Source organism: Haemorhous mexicanus, chromosome 14, assembly GCF_027477595.1.
Source record: "Haemorhous mexicanus isolate bHaeMex1 chromosome 14, bHaeMex1.pri, whole genome shotgun sequence".
Lineage (NCBI taxonomy): Eukaryota > Metazoa > Chordata > Aves > Passeriformes > Fringillidae > Haemorhous > Haemorhous mexicanus.
Window position 1 is genome coordinate 8,381,995 of NC_082354.1, and position 20,031 is coordinate 8,402,025.

The following is a 20,031-nucleotide window of genomic DNA, read 5'->3' on the forward strand; positions in this document are numbered from 1 at the left end:
AAGGGAAGGATTTGGTCACCTCCATATCCCTGATGTCATTTTTGGGCAGCCACAGAGTTGGGAAGGAAGATGCAGAGAAGGGAGGCTTGGAAAGTGAATCAGCCCCAGAGAGATGTTCTCCATGCTTGCCTTTCTCTCTGGTTCCCTGGGGATTTAGCAGAGCAGATGTTAGGCTCCAGTTTGTCCAGGACTCGACTGGTCTCTCTAGCAACAGAAGCCCCTGTAGGAGGTTTGCCACAGGCTGTGTGAGGAAGCTGGGGAAATCCCACAGATGAATTGGGTAAAGCAGCTCTGACCATGCGCCTCTGACTTTCTGAATGTGCTACTGGATTTGGGTCAAGGAGGCTCATTTCTGTGGATGGGAAATGAGATGAGAAGTGGCTCAAAAACCCTCAATGAAGTCCTGAGCTGCCCCTTGATCTGACTCCCTTTCAAACCCAACTCTGCTTCCCTGCTATCACTTGGCTTCACTTGACTTCCTGCTATCAACTTTTTCTGGGCCTCTCTAGCACAGGGGGAGCTCCACCATCCCCAGAGAGCTCCCCAGGTCACAGCTGCTGCCCACAGCAGGGATGTGAGTGCAGTGCTGGGTTCTGGGGATAAATGGTGGGAGACTCAAATCAGGTCACCTGCACTAGCCCAGCAATGCCTTGCTCAAGGAGCACCTGCTGTGGATCCCTGGCTCCTGTGTTCTGGTTAGAAGTGGCAGCCAGCACTCAAGGGGATGGTGCACATGGGCAGAGCTTCCAGCAGCAGCACACTTGACTCATAAGCTGGTGACCACAGGAGTCTCCATTTTTGTCCAGCTCCCCTTTGGATGCCTGCACAGCATCTGCTGAAGGTTACAGTTCCCAGTGCTGGGCTGGCATCAGGACACCTCTGCAAGAAGGGGAATGTGAGAAATTAAAATTCAGTCTGGAATGAACTGTCTGGGCTGAGTCTCATTGGAGGAGGGGGGTAAAGGGTGTACAGGAGAGGTTGTTATGGACAGTGGCTACACCTCAAGTGTCTACTGCTCTTTTGGTTGTCAAGAGACTGCAACTTCACTATTAATCCTCTTATTTTCCAGGAAAAGCAGAGACAAAACATGCTGGGAGTAACATCTGAACAGAGGAGCTTGTTTGCAGCTCAGCAGATAAACCAGTTTCAAGGTAAGGAAGGAAATGGCCAGAAAATGGTCTAAAAATCCTTGAGGTGCCAAGGCCTGGTGTCTGGTTAAATAGAGACACTTAATGATTCTCTGCTCCGAATTCAAAGTATTTTGCATTTTATCACATATTGTGAGATTCCCATTCCTTATGGCTCCAGTATAACTCTGTTACAAAGAACACAAAGGAGAAGCCCCCACGGCATGAAAGAAAGAACAGCAATTTTTAAAGGTTTAGCCATGTTTCCAGGGTGATTCTGTGCTCACCAGCTAACGTGTCTCTTTGTCCACAGCCGTGCAGCAGCCCATTCCTGCTGACTGCAACCAGGTGCTTCCCGCTCCTCCGCCCAACCACCGCATGCTGCCGTCAAACCCAGCCATGCTCCAGAGCACCTTGGGCTCTGGCATGGCCTCAGCCACCGCCAGCCAGAGCAGCGGGACCATGGTGATGATTCCACACAACCCTGGCAAGCAGCAGGGGATTTTTCCACCTAATTCTGACTTTAACATCCCCCTGCGGCCAAGCCAGAACTCACTAGGCATGAACTCGGGGTGTCAAACTGTTCACAGCCACTCCACTGTGAGGCCGGGAATGCCGATGGGAGGCTTCAGTTCTGGCTCCTTAGCAAATCACTCTGCAACACAGCAACACTTGAGGCAGCCGAGCATGCCAAGAATCCCCAACGTCTATCCCAACTCATCTGCCCAGATGTGGACACCCACTACTGTGCCAAGAATGCCGAATCAAAGCCAAATGGATACCGGCATGCAGCAGTTTTCTGGGAACACGGTGTTCTCCAAACAGGGTGTGAGGCCGAGCGCACCGGGTCAGGCGTTCTCCCAGCAGGCTGTGGTGCCACCAAACCAGATCGCTCCTGGCATCCAGGTCAGGCAGATGCAGAAACTGAGCATGGGACAGTCTGGCCAGGGCTTGAGCTCAATGAGTAATCAGAACTTGAGACACAACTTAACCAGGGGACCGTTGCCAGCTATGAATGTTATGAAATCGTTGCCCCAAGGAGTGTCCAGTTTTAACCACCTCAATCCTGCCCCGGGGCTGGGCCCGCCCAGCTACCCTTCCACTGGCCAGCCCGACTCCTTCAGCAGGATGAGCAGCGCTGCTGAGCTGCCCCAGTACGACTTTGTGTCCCAGCACAGCAATTCCATCATGCCTGCCAACTGCAGCGACACCGACTTCCTCGACTCCCTCATGAAGAACAGCAGCAGCAGCAACGACGAAGAGTGGTTGAACAATCTGACAATGATAGATGACATTTTGGGACAGCATGCTCAAAGCTCTGGACACGTTTAGCTGGGAGAGAAGCAGCCTCGTTGTAAATAACACACGTATGGCTTTGACCAGAGCAGACAACCCGTGAAAGGCACTGCCTCGTTCAATACAGAGGGAACAGACTCAGCCAATTCTTTGCCTGCATCAAAGTTTAATATTGGCAGTTTTTCAGATGACTGTATATATTTGAATATTTTGTAAATTATGTTTTCCTAAACCTTAAATGTAGAAGTATTTATACTTCTTTGCTGGACTCTTTGTAAATAAATCTATAGCATAACTTTTGGTTTTATTATAGGGATTTCATTATACCTTGTTATAATTATGCAAATAATATTGTTAGTTTCAGTAATACTGTGTATTACAGCATAAAATACTTATGTTTTTGACATAACTTAACACATGATCTAGGGGTGTCATTGCAACCAGACTGAGCAGAAATCAAATGTGGCATTTATTCTCCCATATCAAGAGGAAAGATTGAAAAGTTGCATTAAAAAAACAAAAAAAAACCCAAAAAAACCCAAAAAACCCCAAAAAACCAAAAAGGAGCTGCTGATTCCCTCGTCACTTAGTCTTGCAGACCAAACCTGGTACACAGATCCCATCCAGGCACCCAGTGCATTCAGGGATCTGCTTGCAGAGATCCATTTGCCAGATCCTGGGCATGTTCTCAGCTGGACACACTCCAGTAGGTGGCTGTGGCAGTGCTGTCCTGCAGAGAGTGTGTGCTGGTGACCTTCAGTGCTGACAGTGTGAGCCTGGGGTCTCAGGCTCAGCGTGGTGTGGGCCATGGTGGCCACGCTGGACAGGAGGTGCTGGGCAGGCACTGCCCACCTTCCAGCCACTGAACCCTTCAGCAAAAAGGTAGCTCTGGTTTGTGCACCTCTACCATGTATATTTGTAGTGTACAGGTGATTTGTTCCTGGTTTTAAGGCTTTTCATAATTTCTGTTTTAATGTAAGACTTTTTTCAGGGGAAAAGTCTACAAACGTTAATAGTTAATTTTTGATGTTTTCCTGTCAGCTACTATTGTCCTCTATATTTAAGAGTCTGTTTATAAAAGATTCGCTGTACTGTAAACTTCTTAAAATGTTCATACTTTGTGTAATCATATTTTAATAGTCACGTCATACTTCGCAATACATTTGTAATATAACGTCAGCTTCAAGCACAGAATGTTTTTTTCTTCATACCATAATAAACTGCCAGGGGAAAATTGCATATCTTTATGTGCTCATTTTTCAGCTACAGTGTTTTGTACCCGCAGATATTTGAATTAATTTGATTTGTCCAGGATGCTACAACGTCAATCTAATAACATGTACAAATGCATGTGTGCTGTTGGTAGGAGCAGTGGGCCAGACAGAGTTTAAGCAGGCTTTAATTTTATTTTAAGGTGGGATTGCTGAGGCCCACTGTCCTTTTCAAGTATAATTATAGGTGAATGTGAAATTATTCTCTGTTGGGTTTTTTTTTTCCATAGCACCATGTTTATGTAAGTGACAGTTCTTGTGTGTAAATGCCAAGTGTGAGGCAGTGAGAAGGGGACCTTGCTCACTCTGTGAGACCTGCAAGGGAAGTGGTGGGTACAGAATGTTACTCCGACACAGAAATTGTCTTATGGGAGAGCTGGTGCCTGTCCTGGGGGAGGACAGGCTGAGAGGAGGGGTAGGAAAGAACAGGAAAACTTTAGCAATGTTAAATAAATGCACAAATAGAATCTGGAGCTAAAATGCCTCCATTTAACTGAGCCAGACATGGCCCCAGCTTCTTAGTGGAGATGTGTTGTTGCTGCCCTTTGTCTGAGGCACATGGTGGGCACTGAAAGCCTGAGGAAATCTCCTGGGGGGATTCCTTGCTGGAGGGAGGAGCTTGGACGTTCCTGTCCTGGAGTGGGTCCTTCCAGGAGCCTGTTCTCCATAGCTGAACAGCAGAAAACAGCTCCCGAAGTCAAAAATGAGAGGGGACAGTCAGGGTTTAAAGCAGCCAGGCACATGCTCTGCTGCTGGTGCACAGGAGACCTCCCTGGGTACAGCCACTCCGGACTTGTCAGAGAGCCTTGTGGCTTCCTGATGGCAAAGGCAGATCCCACAGAACCAGAGGTTTTGAGGGGAATGATCCCTAACCAGCTTCATCTCGATTTTGACATGTACTTGTATGAAACCAGGGTAAGGACAAAAAAAGCCAGTTTTTCCAGTAAAAGGAAACCAAACAATTGCCAAAAATATGCTGTGGAACTCAGCAAGTGTCTGAGTAAGGCAGAAATGCTGACTTGCCTCTGGACAGCAGAGAGGGGGAGAAATGCCTGTGAGTGAGTCTGTGGTGAGGACAAAGGTGAGTTTGTTTGGCTGTGAAAACTGGCACCATTTCAGCAGCTCTTCTGTCGTAAGCTGTATTCTGCCAGGGCACAGGGAGCTTCAGGGAGAGGCAGGCCTGACCCAGGTCTGGGATCCAGAGGCACTCGAGCCCTCCATCCTGGCAGCACAGCAGCCACTGATGGCAGAGACTACTGCCTGCATGGTCCTCTTTGGGATATTAATAAAAACAGCAAAAATGTCCCCTTTTCACTCTTCATTTTGTTTGTGTCATAGTTCATCTTTGCAGTTCTGCATGATTTGGGTTACAAACACTGTGGGGAGGATGTCTTCAAAAGCCAACTGTTTCCAACAGAATTTTTGTAAAACAGTTTATCTTGCATCTCTGTTATATACACACTTGTTTTTTTTTTTGTCTACCTTTTCAGCTGCTAGAGCTTTTCACCCCTCCGTATCCCATTCCTCATGCCTCAGGAGGGAATGATGATCCTTCCTTGCCACAGAGGTATTGTTAGAAGAAGAACCAGACTAAGTATAATTATTATTGTCTTGCTGGTTGTATTTGTAAGTACTCTTTAGTAAACATGTCTTTTGGGGAGTTGGCACAGAACCACAATGACCAATGCCCTGCTTGGGTTGCAGCCCAAGCACAAGGCTGCTGCCTCTCCCTGGGTCAGCTTGGGCTGGAGCACAGGCACAGGGAAGTGCAGGGCAAAGGCATGATGACCACAGACAAATATTCCAGCAGCTGGAGTACCAGCACTGCAGTCCTGGTTGGTGTCAGGCTGTAACAGTTAATGACAATTAATTGCCTGGTTTTTCTTAAAAAAAAACCCTACCTTTATCTGTACTTTGCCTTTTCTTCTCTCTGTTTAAAGTGTGAAAATGCTGGAAGTGTAATCCTGCCTTCACTCTGACAGTCTGTGTCATTAAGGCAAATAGTTACAGCTAGTAAGGGCTCGTGAATTGTAGGACTAAACATATCTGCACAGTTCTCCTGCTGTATTTCCTGGACCAGCAGATCACCCCACAAGATGTTCATGGACTTACGCTGTGACCCAAATTCTGCCACCATGCAGAGTAAACACACAATAGATCTCCTGAAGGCAGTGGTACAGTATGGGATTTATACAAACATAAATAAGAGCAGCATGTGGTGCTCTGGCAGTGCAAACTGAATTTGGATTTCTAAAATAGTTACAAGGAACGAAGTGTCTGACAGCACTCACTGTTGAATGCCATCATTTATTTTCCATACAAGTTACGTCACCAGACTGCCCTCATAATTATGGCCATGAAAAAACAGAGGCAAGGCAGTAAGCTTTTCCTCTTGGATTCTAAAATAACATCAAATGCCTATAAAGTTCAGAATTTCCAAAGACCTGAGCTCACTGAAAGCCTCTCTCACTGAAGGTTAGTAGCATAGGTAAGCCAGACTTACCATGGAAAAATTCTCTTTGTGGATTGTATTAATCTGAAGCAGCCCATGTATAACAAAGGAAAAACAGAAAAACACACTCTTTCCTATTAGACAGTAGGAATAGATGTCATGGGAGCCTGGATCAGACAATTTCCCTGGGAAGCATAGCCCTGACTTATGCAGAACCTGAGCCCTGCTGCTCAGCAGCTCTCCAGGATTGATTACATGTCTGTCTTAAGAAGCTTTCAACAAAGGAAGCTGCACTGATGTTGAAGTGTAAGGTCAAGCTCTCCTCTTGTGTAGGATGTTGTAAATCAGGAGCTATTCCACTGCCTGCTGCAGGGTGACCCCTGATTTACACCTCTCTGGGAGCAGAGCAAGCACCTGGCAAGAAGCTGGCACTTGTCTCATGGTCCTGCCTGGATGGCCCTCATGGTGGCAGAGGTGCCACAGATGTGCAGGGTGGCCCCAAGGGAGAACTTGCTCCCTGCTGGTGCTGCAGGGCAGCAAGGACACAGGGAGGAATGGAGCAAGGGGCCACTGCACCAGCTCTGCCTCTCTGCTGATGCCATCTGCACTGACAGGCAGGCACGTGCTCCTGGGGGGGGACACTGGCCTTGGCACATCTGCCCAGACAGTTATTCAGGCTGAGCTCAGGTTTTGGTGCTAAACTCCAAATTAATGCCTGTTTCCTTCTACTCCCTCATACAGATATAGAGAGATCTATAGATACAGGTATAGAGATAGAGATAGATAGATAGATAGATAGATAGATAGATAGATAGATAGATAGATAGATAGATAGATAGATAGATAGATATAGATAAAAAGAAAATAAAAATAAACAAAAAAAAACTGGAAAAAAGTGAGATGTTGAGATGTTTTAAATACCAATAAGGGTCTCTCCTGGGCAAGGCGAAACAGAAGTACTAGTTGGCAGATGCAGGAGTTCCTGAGAACTTAAGACTGCCTGGGCAAGAGGCCTCCTGTGTACAATCCTGCATGAAACCAGGGACAGGCAAGTTATTAAAGCAGTCATGCTGAAACCACTGGAGCTGTAGGTAATCACAGACATGGCTGTGTTATAGGTGAGTAATGCAATGGTTGACTCTCACAATTAAAGGGAAAATATTATGTAATGTTAAGAGAAGTTTTGTAGATGTCTAGTTATGTTTGCCCTGCCTTGCATTGTCATCATGGATGGCCTGGCTAGTCAGGCTTTTGGGAGGGTCAGCTTGTTACTGTGACAGCACCTGGCCTCCAACCAGGTGTAAGATGTAAGAAAGTGATCTCCACCACTGCACAGCGAAGGAGTCGTTGACAAGACTTTGGGAGGGGCTAAAGGTTTAAAGGGCAGAACATCCATTGTGTGGATGAGCACATGGTAGTAGAATCCTTTGCTCCTCTGCCTGTTCTATCTTTTCTATTCAGTCTTTTGTTGCATTTTTTGATAAGGCTATAATAAGCCTTCTAAATTTTTTGAAAGTGAGTATCATTTCTCACAACAGCTACATGCTGATTAAAACAACACCGTGCCACAGCAGTGATTTGTCCTCACAGCCCAAAGGGCCCATGGCTGAACCCTGCTGCCAGTCTCAACGTAAGCCAAAGACCACTGAGAAGCTTCTGAGGTTTGTGCATCACATTGTTTTTGTCCTTATCAAGGTTTCTGATGCTGCAGTTTAATGTCTTTAACCGACTTGGCTGGAGAAGAAAAAAGAAATGCCCTTTTAAGCTTAAAGTTGTATTTGTATTAAAAAAGGCCATTTTAATTGTTCTGGTGTTGCCCTAATCCCTTTTCAAGGAGTGAAAAGACACATGTGCTGACCCTGCTGGGTTCCCTGTCCTGAAGCTGTGCTGTGTTTGATGGATGACTGGGACAGACAAGACCTGGGGCAGTAGCAGGGGTGGTGAGACTGGCTGAGGGGAACCCAGCCCAAAGCTATAAAGTTGTGAAATCTCTTTTTTGTTTTGCTGATATAGAGCTGTGCTTGGCTATCGAGCTGCAGAAATGTGCTTTGTTTCAAGTTTACAGACTGCTCCTTGTCAACTCTGCTGGCTTTGTATGGCAGCCAGGGAAAGAGAGTTACCTGCCAGCCCCTTGTTCCATTCCTCTTCTCAGCCCATAAATTACTATTCTTCACCTATTGGCTGACTGCACTATTTGCCTAAGCAGTTCCCACTGCTTTATTTGCCTAAGCAGTTCCCCCTGTTTGAGCCTTACAATCCTTAATAAATATATATGTTTTCCTGTGCTCTTTCAGGATAGTTGATGATGTCCATTAGCAATGGGGGACCATGAGGCACAAAAGGCTCAAGACTCAATTCCCAAAGATATTTAGGTGCCTAATGAGGCAGACAGACACCAGTAGGATTTTTCAAGTGTAGTTAAGCAGGACTAGCAGCCACATCTCATGGGCAGTGCGTTGTGTGTTACCAGCAGTAGTGTGTTACCTGCAGATCCAGGATGAGCTGGTTGTTTCTGTATGGCTTGTTGTGGGTAAAAAGGGGCTGTGAGTCAGGCCCCTTGGTGTCTTAATTTTCCAGCCATAAGAGTCAGTTGGCTAATTCTGGCAGGGATAGCATGCAGTCTGGCAGGTAGGCAGTGGAGGATGAGCCATGGATTCCACCTCTCTTCTCTGCAAGTTCTTTGCTTTACTCAATACCTTGTTCCCACCTCTGTGATGTGGCACACCTGGCCCTGCCATAGGGCTTGGGCTCACACAGAAAACATGAGCAGGTCACTCTTCTTGGCCAATATTCCTGCCAACAAACTCTTCAAAAGTGCCACCTTTGCATCTTAAAGGCAGGTGGAGTCCTACTCCTGCTTCAAACCTGCAACTCAAACCTGACACCTCCCGAGCTTCTAATGGATTGTTAATGTACCCAAGATGTAGTGGGACACCACCTGCATCCATGCTTGTCCTGGCATCAAATCAGGCAGGGAGACTCTTTTCATCTTCTTGCACCTGAAGTCTGATTCCAGAATAATGTTTCCATTTTAACTGTCTGTCAATTGATAATTTTATTCGTCTTGTCAGCATCCAAAATAAGCATGAGAAGTTTTGCCTCTGGCTGTGGCAGTATTTATAGCTGAAGTACCTCTTGTCCACCTCCTGAAATCATCCTCAAACTTAAAGTCTGAGCTATCCTAGAGAGCAAATATATTCTCTTATGTATTTTTGTGTATTTTATGCAGTGCCCAAACAATGAGGCCCTAGACTCTAGATGCTACCATAAGTCTACTAATAAATAATAGCTCAACACTGAGATTAACACTGCTACACAGAGACCTCCTGATTTGGTACATTAACTACTTATTCTTTTCATGCTGTGAATGTAAGCTGTAGCTGGAGATAAAAAGTGCTGTGAAGATTACTCTAAGTGCTCTGATCTTCTGAACCCTGAATGAGGGTCACTGTTGTATAATAAACTGCATTAAAAAATAAATGAAAAGAAATCGTGTACAAATTTTCCAGCAAGAATTATTCACAAGAAGCTTCATGGAAGAAATGACTGCATTAGCTCCAATAAAAGCCATTATTTCTTTCAGGTGGCTGCTTGAAGATTTGCTAATTGTCTGAAGAACCTATATCAGCACCTGATGTGATATTCAGGGCTGCTGAGACCCCACTTGTCTCAGTGATTTTGCAGAGCTGAGAGAGGGTTTGTTCCACTCATTAGAGCAACCAAAGAAATTCTGCTTCATAATAAAATTATTTTCTCCAATTCACCAGAGTGTAAAGATGTGCCAGGCCAAATGATCCACAGCAGTATGGCTTTTTCAGTCCCACAGGAATGATCCTTGGTCCCAAGGGACTTAAGAGAAAGATCTTCATTGATTGCTGCAGTGAAGATTCCTGCTAACACCATGAATGCCAGTTGGTTTTAATCCTGCCCATAAATGGCAATTTTCTCTAACAACAGGAAAGAAAACTGCATTTGAAACCCAGCTTCTCTTCTTCCCACCATGACATATTTAGGCAAACTGACTATGGTGGTGTGTTTTCTTTGCATTATAAAGATTAACACCCCAGAATAACAAGATTAGATCCATTTTGCCTATAAAACATGGTAAAGGAAGATTTGAATTACCAGACTCAATAAAGCATGAACTTTGGAGAACTCAAAGCTCCTTTCAGTTCCTTGAGCTATGCACTGGCAGCCTCTGCTGACAGAGGTTTTAATCCAAAAGAAGGTCAAAACTAACACCTGATAGTGAAGAATTTCTTCCAAATTATTGAATCAACTGGGCTTTAGAGAAACAGAAATCAGTAAAGCTCTGGTGAACAGTGGTGCCTGAAACAGCTTGCCCACTCATTGGTTGATTATGGTGCACAAGCACTCACTGCTGTTGACAATATGACAGCAAATACTGTCATGGAAATCAAACAAAAATATGATCTGATCTAAATAGATGCACTATTTGAAAGAGAAAAGGCTCTCAAAATGCTGGTCTTTCTGCAGGCTCTCTAGCTGGTCTGTGACCTTGGGACACTTTGCATTCAGTAACTGCAATCTGCTGTCTGGAGCTTGTCTGAATTTTGAAGCTACCTCCTCTTTGTTTTCGGATGACAGCTGAAAGGGGCTGTGCTGTGTTTTCAAAATTCACAGATATTCCACTGTGAGTAGGAAATGCTGGCTTCCTGTCCTGCCCTATCAGCTGCTGTGACTCTTGAGCTATAAAACAAAGAGTATTTCTGAATGGAGCATGTATTAACTCTTCTGTGACTGCCTGTCTCTGTCATGCTCATTCACATACTAAAAATGATACTTGAAATAATTCTTACATGCTGAATTGTGAGTGATTCAGACACTACTGTAAAAGCTTCACATGTTAAACCTTCATATGTGTGGACCTTGACAATAGGAGGGGGGTGTTTGGGGTCTATCTTGGAGAGTTTTCCCTGATAAAACTGTTTGATGCAAAGATGCTTTTGCTTTTACAAGATGTTTTAATTTCAACCACTTCATTCCTGCAGTCTCAGCTGCCTGAGTTGTGTCACTGAAGTTCTTTCAGGATTTGAATGAAACCTCAGCCCTTCACAGAACTTCAGAGCACAGAGTAAAACCAAAGCACTTAACAGGTATTAGTCTACAGGGTCCTTCTCTTTTACAAACTATATTTATATATTTAACAGATAATTTTATATTGCAGTTTGCAATAGAAAGTGTACTGGAAGCTTATGCTTTTGTGTGCTATTTGCTTTAAGAAGATTTTCTTCTATTTCTCTAATTTGTAGCAATGTTCTACTAGGATTAGTTCCACTAACAGATCAGGTAATTCAGTGGATATTACTAAATTCAATTTGTTTGGTTCTTCTAATCCAAATACTCCAGTTCTCTTAAAACCTTTATGTACTATGCAAATGAGGTATGATACATGTGAGAATGAGTTTGCCTTTCTGTGAAATGCAGCTATTTCTCAAATAAAACATACTAACTGCTTTTAATATTTGCATAGAGAACATAAGGGGAGGGGTGGTTCCTACACCAATACAGGATCAACACATACCTGATACTAATTTTCCTTGTCTTTGAAGACAAGGAGTCAGTGTGTGTCTAGTGGTGACAGCAGATGTGTGTATTTCTGTACATACACATAGACAGGTATATATTGTGTGCATCAGGTGCCAAGTGCCAGGTTTTGGTGACAGCAGTGCTGTGTATGCATGCCCAGGTATCCAAAAGTGAGCTATCATCTGCCTGAAATCACAATAGCAAGTATTCAGTCAGTGTTTCTGAAAGTGCTTCCCAAAATACAATTGCTATTTCCAGCCCCTGGGAGTCACAGGATCCAGAAATACAAGAAACCTCTTATATAACTCACCTTATTGCTATTGTGAGTCAAGCAGAAAGGGCCAGATTTTTTTTTAGGGTGCTGTATGTGTTTTATTTGGTGACATGTTACTCGATAAAGAAACAATTAAGCTAATTGAGGGGAAAGCTAGGCAGAAATAGGTTAAAGAGGTCTTAAAGTGCAGCTTAAAAGAATTAAATCTGGAGGTCTTTATTTAGCAGAGACAAAAATAAACATCAGGTTAGCAAACAAAGAACAATGACAGGAAACAAAGGGTGTAAATAGCACTGTGCTAGAAACGCAAAAGAATCACTGATATACCATATCTTTTCTAATATCTAACTTGTAAAAGGGAAAAAAAATGTACACATGTGAACATACAGACACGTCTATGGATTTGTGACGTTTAACATGCATTGTCCTTTCCATTTTATCTGTCACGACAGCAAATGAAAACAGCAACAGAAAGTTATTGTGTGGTAAATGAACATAAATCATCTTTAACTTGACCCATGGGCTTGATTTAAAGATGCAGATTCCTCACCTCCACTTAGTTTTCTCTCCAGAATAGGAGGAAAATGAGGTAATATTATTATCAGGTATTGCTGTGCTCTCAAACTGCAATTTTATATCATCAATCTCATAATACCTTAGTTCCCCTGGCATCTCAGTTATACATGTGTATTTATTATTTGCATTACCAGAGTGCTACAAAAGCCTGGTGTGTATCAGGGTCAATACTTTTTATACTTTACAGAGTATGAAATTAGAGAACTGAGGAATACAGACAGGAGAGGCAGCATAATGAACTGTAATCCTCTATTGTAGACACTACAGGAAGGAAAAGTTTTAAGGAGAGGTTTTATAGAAAATTACCAGTAACTTGTGGGCTGTTTATAGGATCCTTGGAAATAAAAGGCAGCAATGAGAATACACAAAAGAACATGTTTAAATGTATTACAAATGGGCTGTGAAAGCTGGCCTGGTGAGCTGATTGGAGCTGCAGTTAGATGTCAGCAGGGAATGGAAATGGCAAGTAGACAGGCTGCCAAGGCCTTCCAAAGCAAAGACAGGGAGGTAAGGATCCACATGATAGAGTAGGCTGAGCCAGCACAGGGATGAAAAGAGTGGAATAACACGGTGAGAATGACAGACGTAGAAAAATGGTCACTGTAGTAGTGTTCTCAATAAATATGAGTAAGACAAGGTTATATTTTTCAAGGCCAAGGGAAAGGATGTTGCAGTAATTGAGATTTGAGACGATGGGAGTTTTAGCTATATGGACAGATTTAGACATAGTCTGACCATAAAGGGCCAGGGAAAGGTCTGAGTCAAAGATGATTACATACAGGCAGATAATAGTGTAATAGATAAAGTAGAGAGTACTTGTGGGAGAAGGCTTGACACTATTTTAACTGTACTGAGCTGAAAATGACATTAGCATTGCCAATTAACCAGTTTTTATCCAGATGGTGCAGGGATTGGAGGGTGGAGTATTTGTGTGCTGTCTGGGCTGATTACAGCAGAGGCACCACATCCTGCAGTACAACAGTGTACCACAACAAGGACAGGCTCAGAAATACAGAGAGAGCCTAAACATCCCCACTCACCACTAATTATTAACAAAATGTTAATAATGTTAATAATTTATGCTCTTGCAGATCCAAGGAGCTATTGGATGAATCATCAGTCAGGGGACTAAGCACATTTCCAGTTCTAATCACTTTGGGTGTCTGACCATGCATGTGTGGAATTCACAGGACCATTGTGACTGAGTGCAGTGACAGATGAAGTCACACAGAAGAGTCACAGGAAGGTACTAGAGATACAAGTTAAAGTTTTTTAGGAAAGCAAGTCAATCTGCATTGAGGAGGCATAGCTGGGAAAAAAAAAAAAAAGAGTGGAAAAGGTCATTTGAGCTGTGGTCATAGTACAAATTATCTGGGGATAAAGTGTGAGTGGCTAGAGCAGAGACCCAAGGAGAAAGGTCTGGTTAATACTGACTGGAAGCCAGAAGGCATGTAAAAAACAGTCCCTCAAAAATGTGCCAGTAGGTGTCTTAGAAATGTAGGAGGGAAAAAAGGGACAGGTCAGTCACTGAACAAGGGGGAGTATTTCACTTGACAGATTCAGGTGGAATAATAGTTGTGATCATTAAAGGTCATATGAGCAAGAGGCTGTTTGAGACTTTGTCGTCTGAAAGAAATGCAAAGGGCATAAACCAGGTTGGGAAAAATCTAGGACAAAACTGATGAAATAAATTTATGAGAACATTTGGGGAGAGCACTTTTAGTGATCTGAGTCATGACGTGTCAGAAATGAGTTCTAGTTTAATGATGACAGAGAAAACCTTTAAAACGTGATTTGAATGAAACCTTGAAATAATGATCAAGTAAAGGATCCTCTGGGCATACACACACATGTATATGCAGACCTATGCACATATATATATATATATAGAGATATCTATATATATATATATAGAGAGAGATATATATAAAACTGGAATACATCAAAGCAAAACTTCAGAACTGCATCAGTGGATTTTTTAGCTAATCTTTGCTGAGAGGATAATGTCAGAGGCAAAGGTATATCATACCAGAAGACAGAAGACAAGACTGCTTGTGTGAGGGAGGTGAACATTTCATCTTCTTCTTTTGCTCACTGCTTACTCCTGCTGCTTATTAATATAAAACACGCAGTTCTATGCTTATTGTAGGAAAATATTTTTCACTCCAGAAACAGGTTTTTTCTGTCATAAGAGGCACCAGCCCAGTTCCCTTGTGTTTTTCTGGTTTTGATTTTCTAAAGATTTTGGAATTCCAGATGTAAATTGTTGATAATAATGATGACACCTAAAAGTAATGCACAAAATTATTGTTAAAATTGCTGTCTTGTGGCTCCTTCTGAAAGTCCTTCTTGCCTTGTACAAATGCACAGTTCACCTCAATGAGCCTTTAGGTCAGAGTCAGCTCTTCATATGGTGTAAGTATTTGTTTATAGAGAAGAAATAATGTACATACACATGCCAAAATTAAACTGGACGAAGACTTTTCCAAGAAGACATGGAAAAGCAGAGGTGATATGGTGTCTTTGATATATTTGTTGGTATGATGCTTGTGAACTGGCAGGGGATGATCTTCCCCTAGAGGAGCCAGAGGCAGTGCCGGCCCTTCAGGTGTGAGGGGAGCACTGCTTAAACTGAGACTGGAGCTCGTCATTGCTCACAAAGGAACCCAAGTTACTGTCTGTATTATGGGGGTTTTTTAAAATTTTTTCTTTGATCAGCTCTTCTGTGGTATCCAGTTCTGCAAGCATGGAGGAATTGTCCTTCCACTGATGGGGGATCAACTTAGGGTCGGTCACACCACTGGGGAAGCTGGACATTGCTGTTTTGTAGCTCAAAATTGTGCTTTACGACGTCGGAAAGGCTTGACAATATCACAAACCCCCTTTCCTGAGAGCAGAGACTATCATCAGACCACAGAGAGTGCCCAGTCTCCACCCTGCCCTCCAGACACTCACAGCTGCTCCCTGTACAGGGCTAACAGGCTATTTTACGGACAATTTTTATTTCATTTTAATTTTACATGAACGATACCCCTGCCATTTGCATCACCAGTTCTTTTACTTCCTTTAGCACAGTGTTTATTCTTATGGTTTCCTCCTTTTATTATAGTGTTCATTGGTGTCCAGTGGGCATCCAGAAGGCTTGGGGTGTTTGATCACTCCGTCAGCTTGATCCGCTTCACACTGGCCGCGCGTCCCTTTCCTCCCCTCCATTTTCCCCGGGTGTTTCCTTCGGGGCCGCTCTGCGGGGCGGGGACGGCGGCGGCCACAGCCCCGAGTGCCTCAGGGCGCCATTGAGCCCCGCCCGCCCTCACGGCCTGAGGGGCCGCTCCCGCCCCGCCCCTCGGGGAAGCCCCGCCCCAGGAGGTGAGCCGGACCCGCCCCTCCCCGGAGCCCCGCCCAGTTCCCCACAGCCCCGCCCCTCGGCCGCAGCTCCCGGCAGCCCCCGCGGTGTGGGAGGGGCGCGGGCCCGTCACGTGAGCGCCGTGTTCGGGCCCGCGGCGGCGGTGGCGGCAGTACGGGAAGTGCCGGTGAGTGTTGGTGTGGGGCTGTTGTGTGTTATTGGGGCCCGGGAGTGCCGGTGTGGGGCTGCTGTGTGTCATTGGGGCCCGGAGGTGCCGGTGTGGGGCTGCTGTGTGTCATTGGGGCCCAGGAGTGCCGGTGTGTGCTGCTGTGGGGCTGCTGTGTGTTATTGGGGCCCGGGGGTGCCGGTGTGGAGCTGCTATGTGTCATTGGGGCCCAGAAGTGCCGGTGTGTGCTGCTGCGGGGCTGCTGTGTGTTATTGGGGCCCAGGAGTGCCGGTGTGTGCTGCTGCGGGGCTGCTGTGTGTTATTGGGGCCCAGGAGTGCCGGTGTGTGCTGGTGCGAGGCTGCTGTGTGTTATTGGGGCCTGGGGATACCGGTGTGTGTTGGTGTGACGCTGCTGTGTGTCACTGGGGCCCTGGAGTGCCGGTGCGGGAGCGCTGTATGTTATTGGGGCCCGGGGATACCGGTGAGTGCCGCTTCGGGAGCGCCGTGTGTCGTTGGGGCCCAGGAGTGCCGCTGCGGGGCCGGTCAGTGCCGCTGCGGGAGCGTTGTGTGTCGTTGGGGCCCGGGAGCGTTGGTGCGGGGCTCGGAGTGTCCGTGTGAGGCCCGGGCGGCGTCCGGTCCGTCGGTCTGGGGCCCGCGGCTGGCGGGGCTCGGTTGTCCGGGCTGTATGTGGCCGCTTGGCTCCGACTTGTCCAGATTCCCACCCCGGTGTGCAGCATCCGTCTGGGAGTGAGGTGTTGCTGACGTGGGGCTCAGCAAAGGCACCTCCGAAGTGTAATTTTTACTTTCCGAAGTGTAATTTTTACTTTCCTGTTCAAGTTCTCTCCGTGATGTGAAAATATCCCGAGTGCTCTTGATTTGCTTTCAGACCTTTAAGCCGCTGTAGTGTTCATTTCTGCCTGGCTTGAATGTTGTTCTGAGGCATGTGACTTCTTTCAGTGTTCACGACTAAAAAGCTGAAACCTTCCATTTCAAAGGAAACTTTTTAGTTTATTTAAAGCAAGAAATTATTCTTGAAGATAACAGATCTTCTTCTTGCTGGTTTTTGTGTTGTGGCAGTCAAAAGGCATGTTTTTGACTTTGTGTGGTTGGTAGATTTTGTTTTGTTGGTGTGGGCTTTTTTCAGATGTGCATATTTTAAGAGCATAAGAAGGGTATTAGCTTTTTTCACGTAAAAACGTAGTGCTATAAAAGCAGCAAAGGTAAACTCAGTGTTAAAATTGTGAGAATGGCGCTTTTTTTTTGTGGGTCTGTAGATTAGCTTGCCACAATAGGCACTGACAAAAACTGAGTGTTGAAAAAGTAGCTTGGCTCTATGGCACAGCTTCTTTTCTGGGGCAGGAATTGTGCCCATTGCTTGCTAGTGGTCAAACATCTGTTTATCATTAGCCATATTCAAAGGACCAGGTATTTGATGGTACAGGAACAGCATGATGTGAAACCAGAATCTCTTCCTTGCTACAGTTTTCTTTTAAAAGTTAATTTTTATTTAGATAGTTAAGAAGGTTAGGCTTTACAGTTATTAACAGAGTAGTAACACGTGGAATTTCTGGTGCTGTTTGTGACTTCATAGTGTGGCAAGTGTCCCAGGAGATGAGCTATTGAGCTGATTTCAATAAAATGTAGAATTCTCCCTTTTTGCATTGTTTATCATTCTGTGCTTGGTCAGAAGGAAACTTGCAGAAAACACTCTCACTGAAAACATGGACATGTAGCATCATCAAGGTTGATCAAACCCTGTGCTGTTGTATTCCTGTATGTAGAGTTGTCGAGTTAGCTACCAATAGTTAATTTAGACTGCACAACTGATTTAATGAGAAGTAACTGTAAAACTGTAGGTATTGTGTGAGTTGTTTCGGAGGACACAGTTCTAGTTTATCTAAGAACTTGAATCGGGTAGAAGTTTTTTGTTTCATGGTTTATTGCTTCTGACTTTGCATAGCTTTTCATATGAAAGTCATTCCTAAATGTGTGTGGGAAAAGAAACTGATTAACAGCATTTTAAAACCAGTTCTTAGGAGTTTTAGAAGAAAAAGTTCTCAATTCCACCTACTTGATGCCAAACTTCCTGACATAAGGTAGAACATAAAAAGAGCTAGAACTGTTTGTTTCCCTTCTCCAGATTGTTTTTGATGGCAACTATTCTGGGATTTTGCTTCCTTTCTGAAGTTTTCAAAAGTAATGTCAATTGAAATTTTCTGGCAATGCTAACAATGTCTTCCTACCTGTTCCATTCCTGTTAGGGGCCAGCTACAGCACAAATGTTATTGTAAAGTTGAAGGAATGAACACAAGTTTCCTGACATCTGACACTGAAGTGGGCATCTATATTTTATACAGCTGAAATGACTGGTTGAGTCTGGAGACTTCTGAACAAGAGAGAACAAAAGTAAGTGCCTTTTAGTAGACTGTAGTACACTTTTGTGTAAGATAGGGTGTGGTTTTTCCCAACCATAATCTAAGAAACTCATGTGCAACGTTATTGCATGTAGTGAGTGGAAAGGCTGTACAGCAGAGACTGGGATGTCACTGGACCCATCAGTGTGGAAAGTATCCAAGTTTCTATGTCCAGCAAAGACCCTGCCTGTTGCTTGAAAGAGAGCAACTCCAGAAGTGTGGTGCTGCCCTGTGAATGACTTCAGCAGGGTAGTCCCAGTGTCTCCTTTCTTAGGGATGGAATCCAGCAATGATTTGTAAATGACTTTGTCATAGTCTATAAAATCATAGTCCACTTAGCCGACTTTTTGAAGTACAGACCAGCTCAGAATGGTACTTTCTCCTTGGCATTATGTGTATTCGTGTAGTGGAAGAAGGAACTAAACAGCAGATGGCAGAGGATGAGTCTGATGGGTTGAACATGTTCTTAAAGGAAAGTTGGGAGGAAAGTCTGAGTAGGGGGATGTAGTTTTAGCTGTTACAGTGTCGTTTTTGAATACAGTATATCATTGCATAACAGATGCAATTTCCATTTCTCCTGTGGAATCATCGCTTAGATCTTTAGCAACAGAACTACAGTGGCCTAAGGGCATGTCTTTCAAGAAGAATGAGCAGAGAGCAACTGAAGGCTTTCTTAATAGGAAACTGGGAAATTGTGTTTGCTGTCCCATAGGCTTTCCTGTCAAGTGCATCAGCTTCTGACAATGTGGGAGGTATGCATTCCCTGCCGGGGATGCGAGGCAGTGAAAATAGACTGGGTGGGTTTAGAAAGCCACGGATCAGCCTTCAGGCATAGTTTTCTTACAGATGTAACGTTGATTCTAGAGGTCATCTGACAAATGCTTCCTTAAAAAACCCACTCACTTCTATCATGCCACCTAATCTAGGTAGATTTAGCTGTTAGAGGGAAAACTAATTCCTTTGATCCACTCACAGGACTGAACTTCCACTTTAGAACTCATCTACCAGAATGAATATTAAGAAGCAGTCCAGGAAAAAAGAGAGTCATGGCAAGGGAAAGGTAGTACACATAGAACAAATACAAGATTAGTAATAAGTGAGTACAAGTGGACAGAAATTAGTGTTAGCATAGATTGCAAGGAATAGAACTATTCTGGTATACAGGCCCTACAAAATAATTATATGTATTACTACTAAAGAAGGTGTTGTTTTTATTTGTAATGATGATACAAAGCACAATACTTACCTAGCTATCAGATTCATGATGGCATGTGTTCTATTCTATCACCTCTCTTTGAGAGAGGACTTGTAATTCTCTTAAAAGAAAGCTTGCTGGGCTAGGATATCACCCTAAGCTGCATTTTCAATATAATATGAAAGGAGTAAGCAGTTGGGTTGATAATTAGAAAAAGTAATGTTATAGACATTTATGTTAGGCCTTGTTGAAAGGTCTTGTTGAAAGTTGTGATTTACTTTGAAAATAGGGTGGGAATTAAATGAAATACTGTTAAGACAGTAAAACAAAAAAAACTTCAAATGCAGACAGGAATAATATCAATCCA

General features: G+C 44.1%; 2 protein-coding genes across 9 annotated transcripts in view; both read left to right on the plus strand.

Moving 5' to 3' along the window:
• Window positions 1-3,662, plus strand: part of MAMLD1 (mastermind like domain containing 1) — a 246,200-nt gene extending 242,538 nt beyond the window's left edge. For all 7 annotated transcript variants that reach the window (XM_059859613.1, XM_059859614.1, XM_059859610.1 and 4 more), the window contains 2 exons: window positions 1,070-1,151; window positions 1,441-3,662. In XM_059859613.1, coding sequence (XP_059715596.1) covers window positions 1,070-1,151; window positions 1,441-2,459 — 1,101 coding nt within the window. In that variant the 3' untranslated portion in view covers window positions 2,460-3,662. The remainder of the gene's footprint in view (window positions 1-1,069; window positions 1,152-1,440) is intronic.
• Window positions 3,663-15,974: 12,312 nt separating this feature from the next.
• Window positions 15,975-20,031, plus strand: part of MTM1 (myotubularin 1) — a 42,006-nt gene continuing 37,949 nt past the window's right edge. For both annotated transcript variants that reach the window (XM_059859195.1, XM_059859196.1), the window contains exons 1-2: window positions 15,975-16,076; window positions 18,317-18,461. The gene's annotated coding sequence lies outside the window, so the exon portion shown is untranslated. The remainder of the gene's footprint in view (window positions 16,077-18,316; window positions 18,462-20,031) is intronic.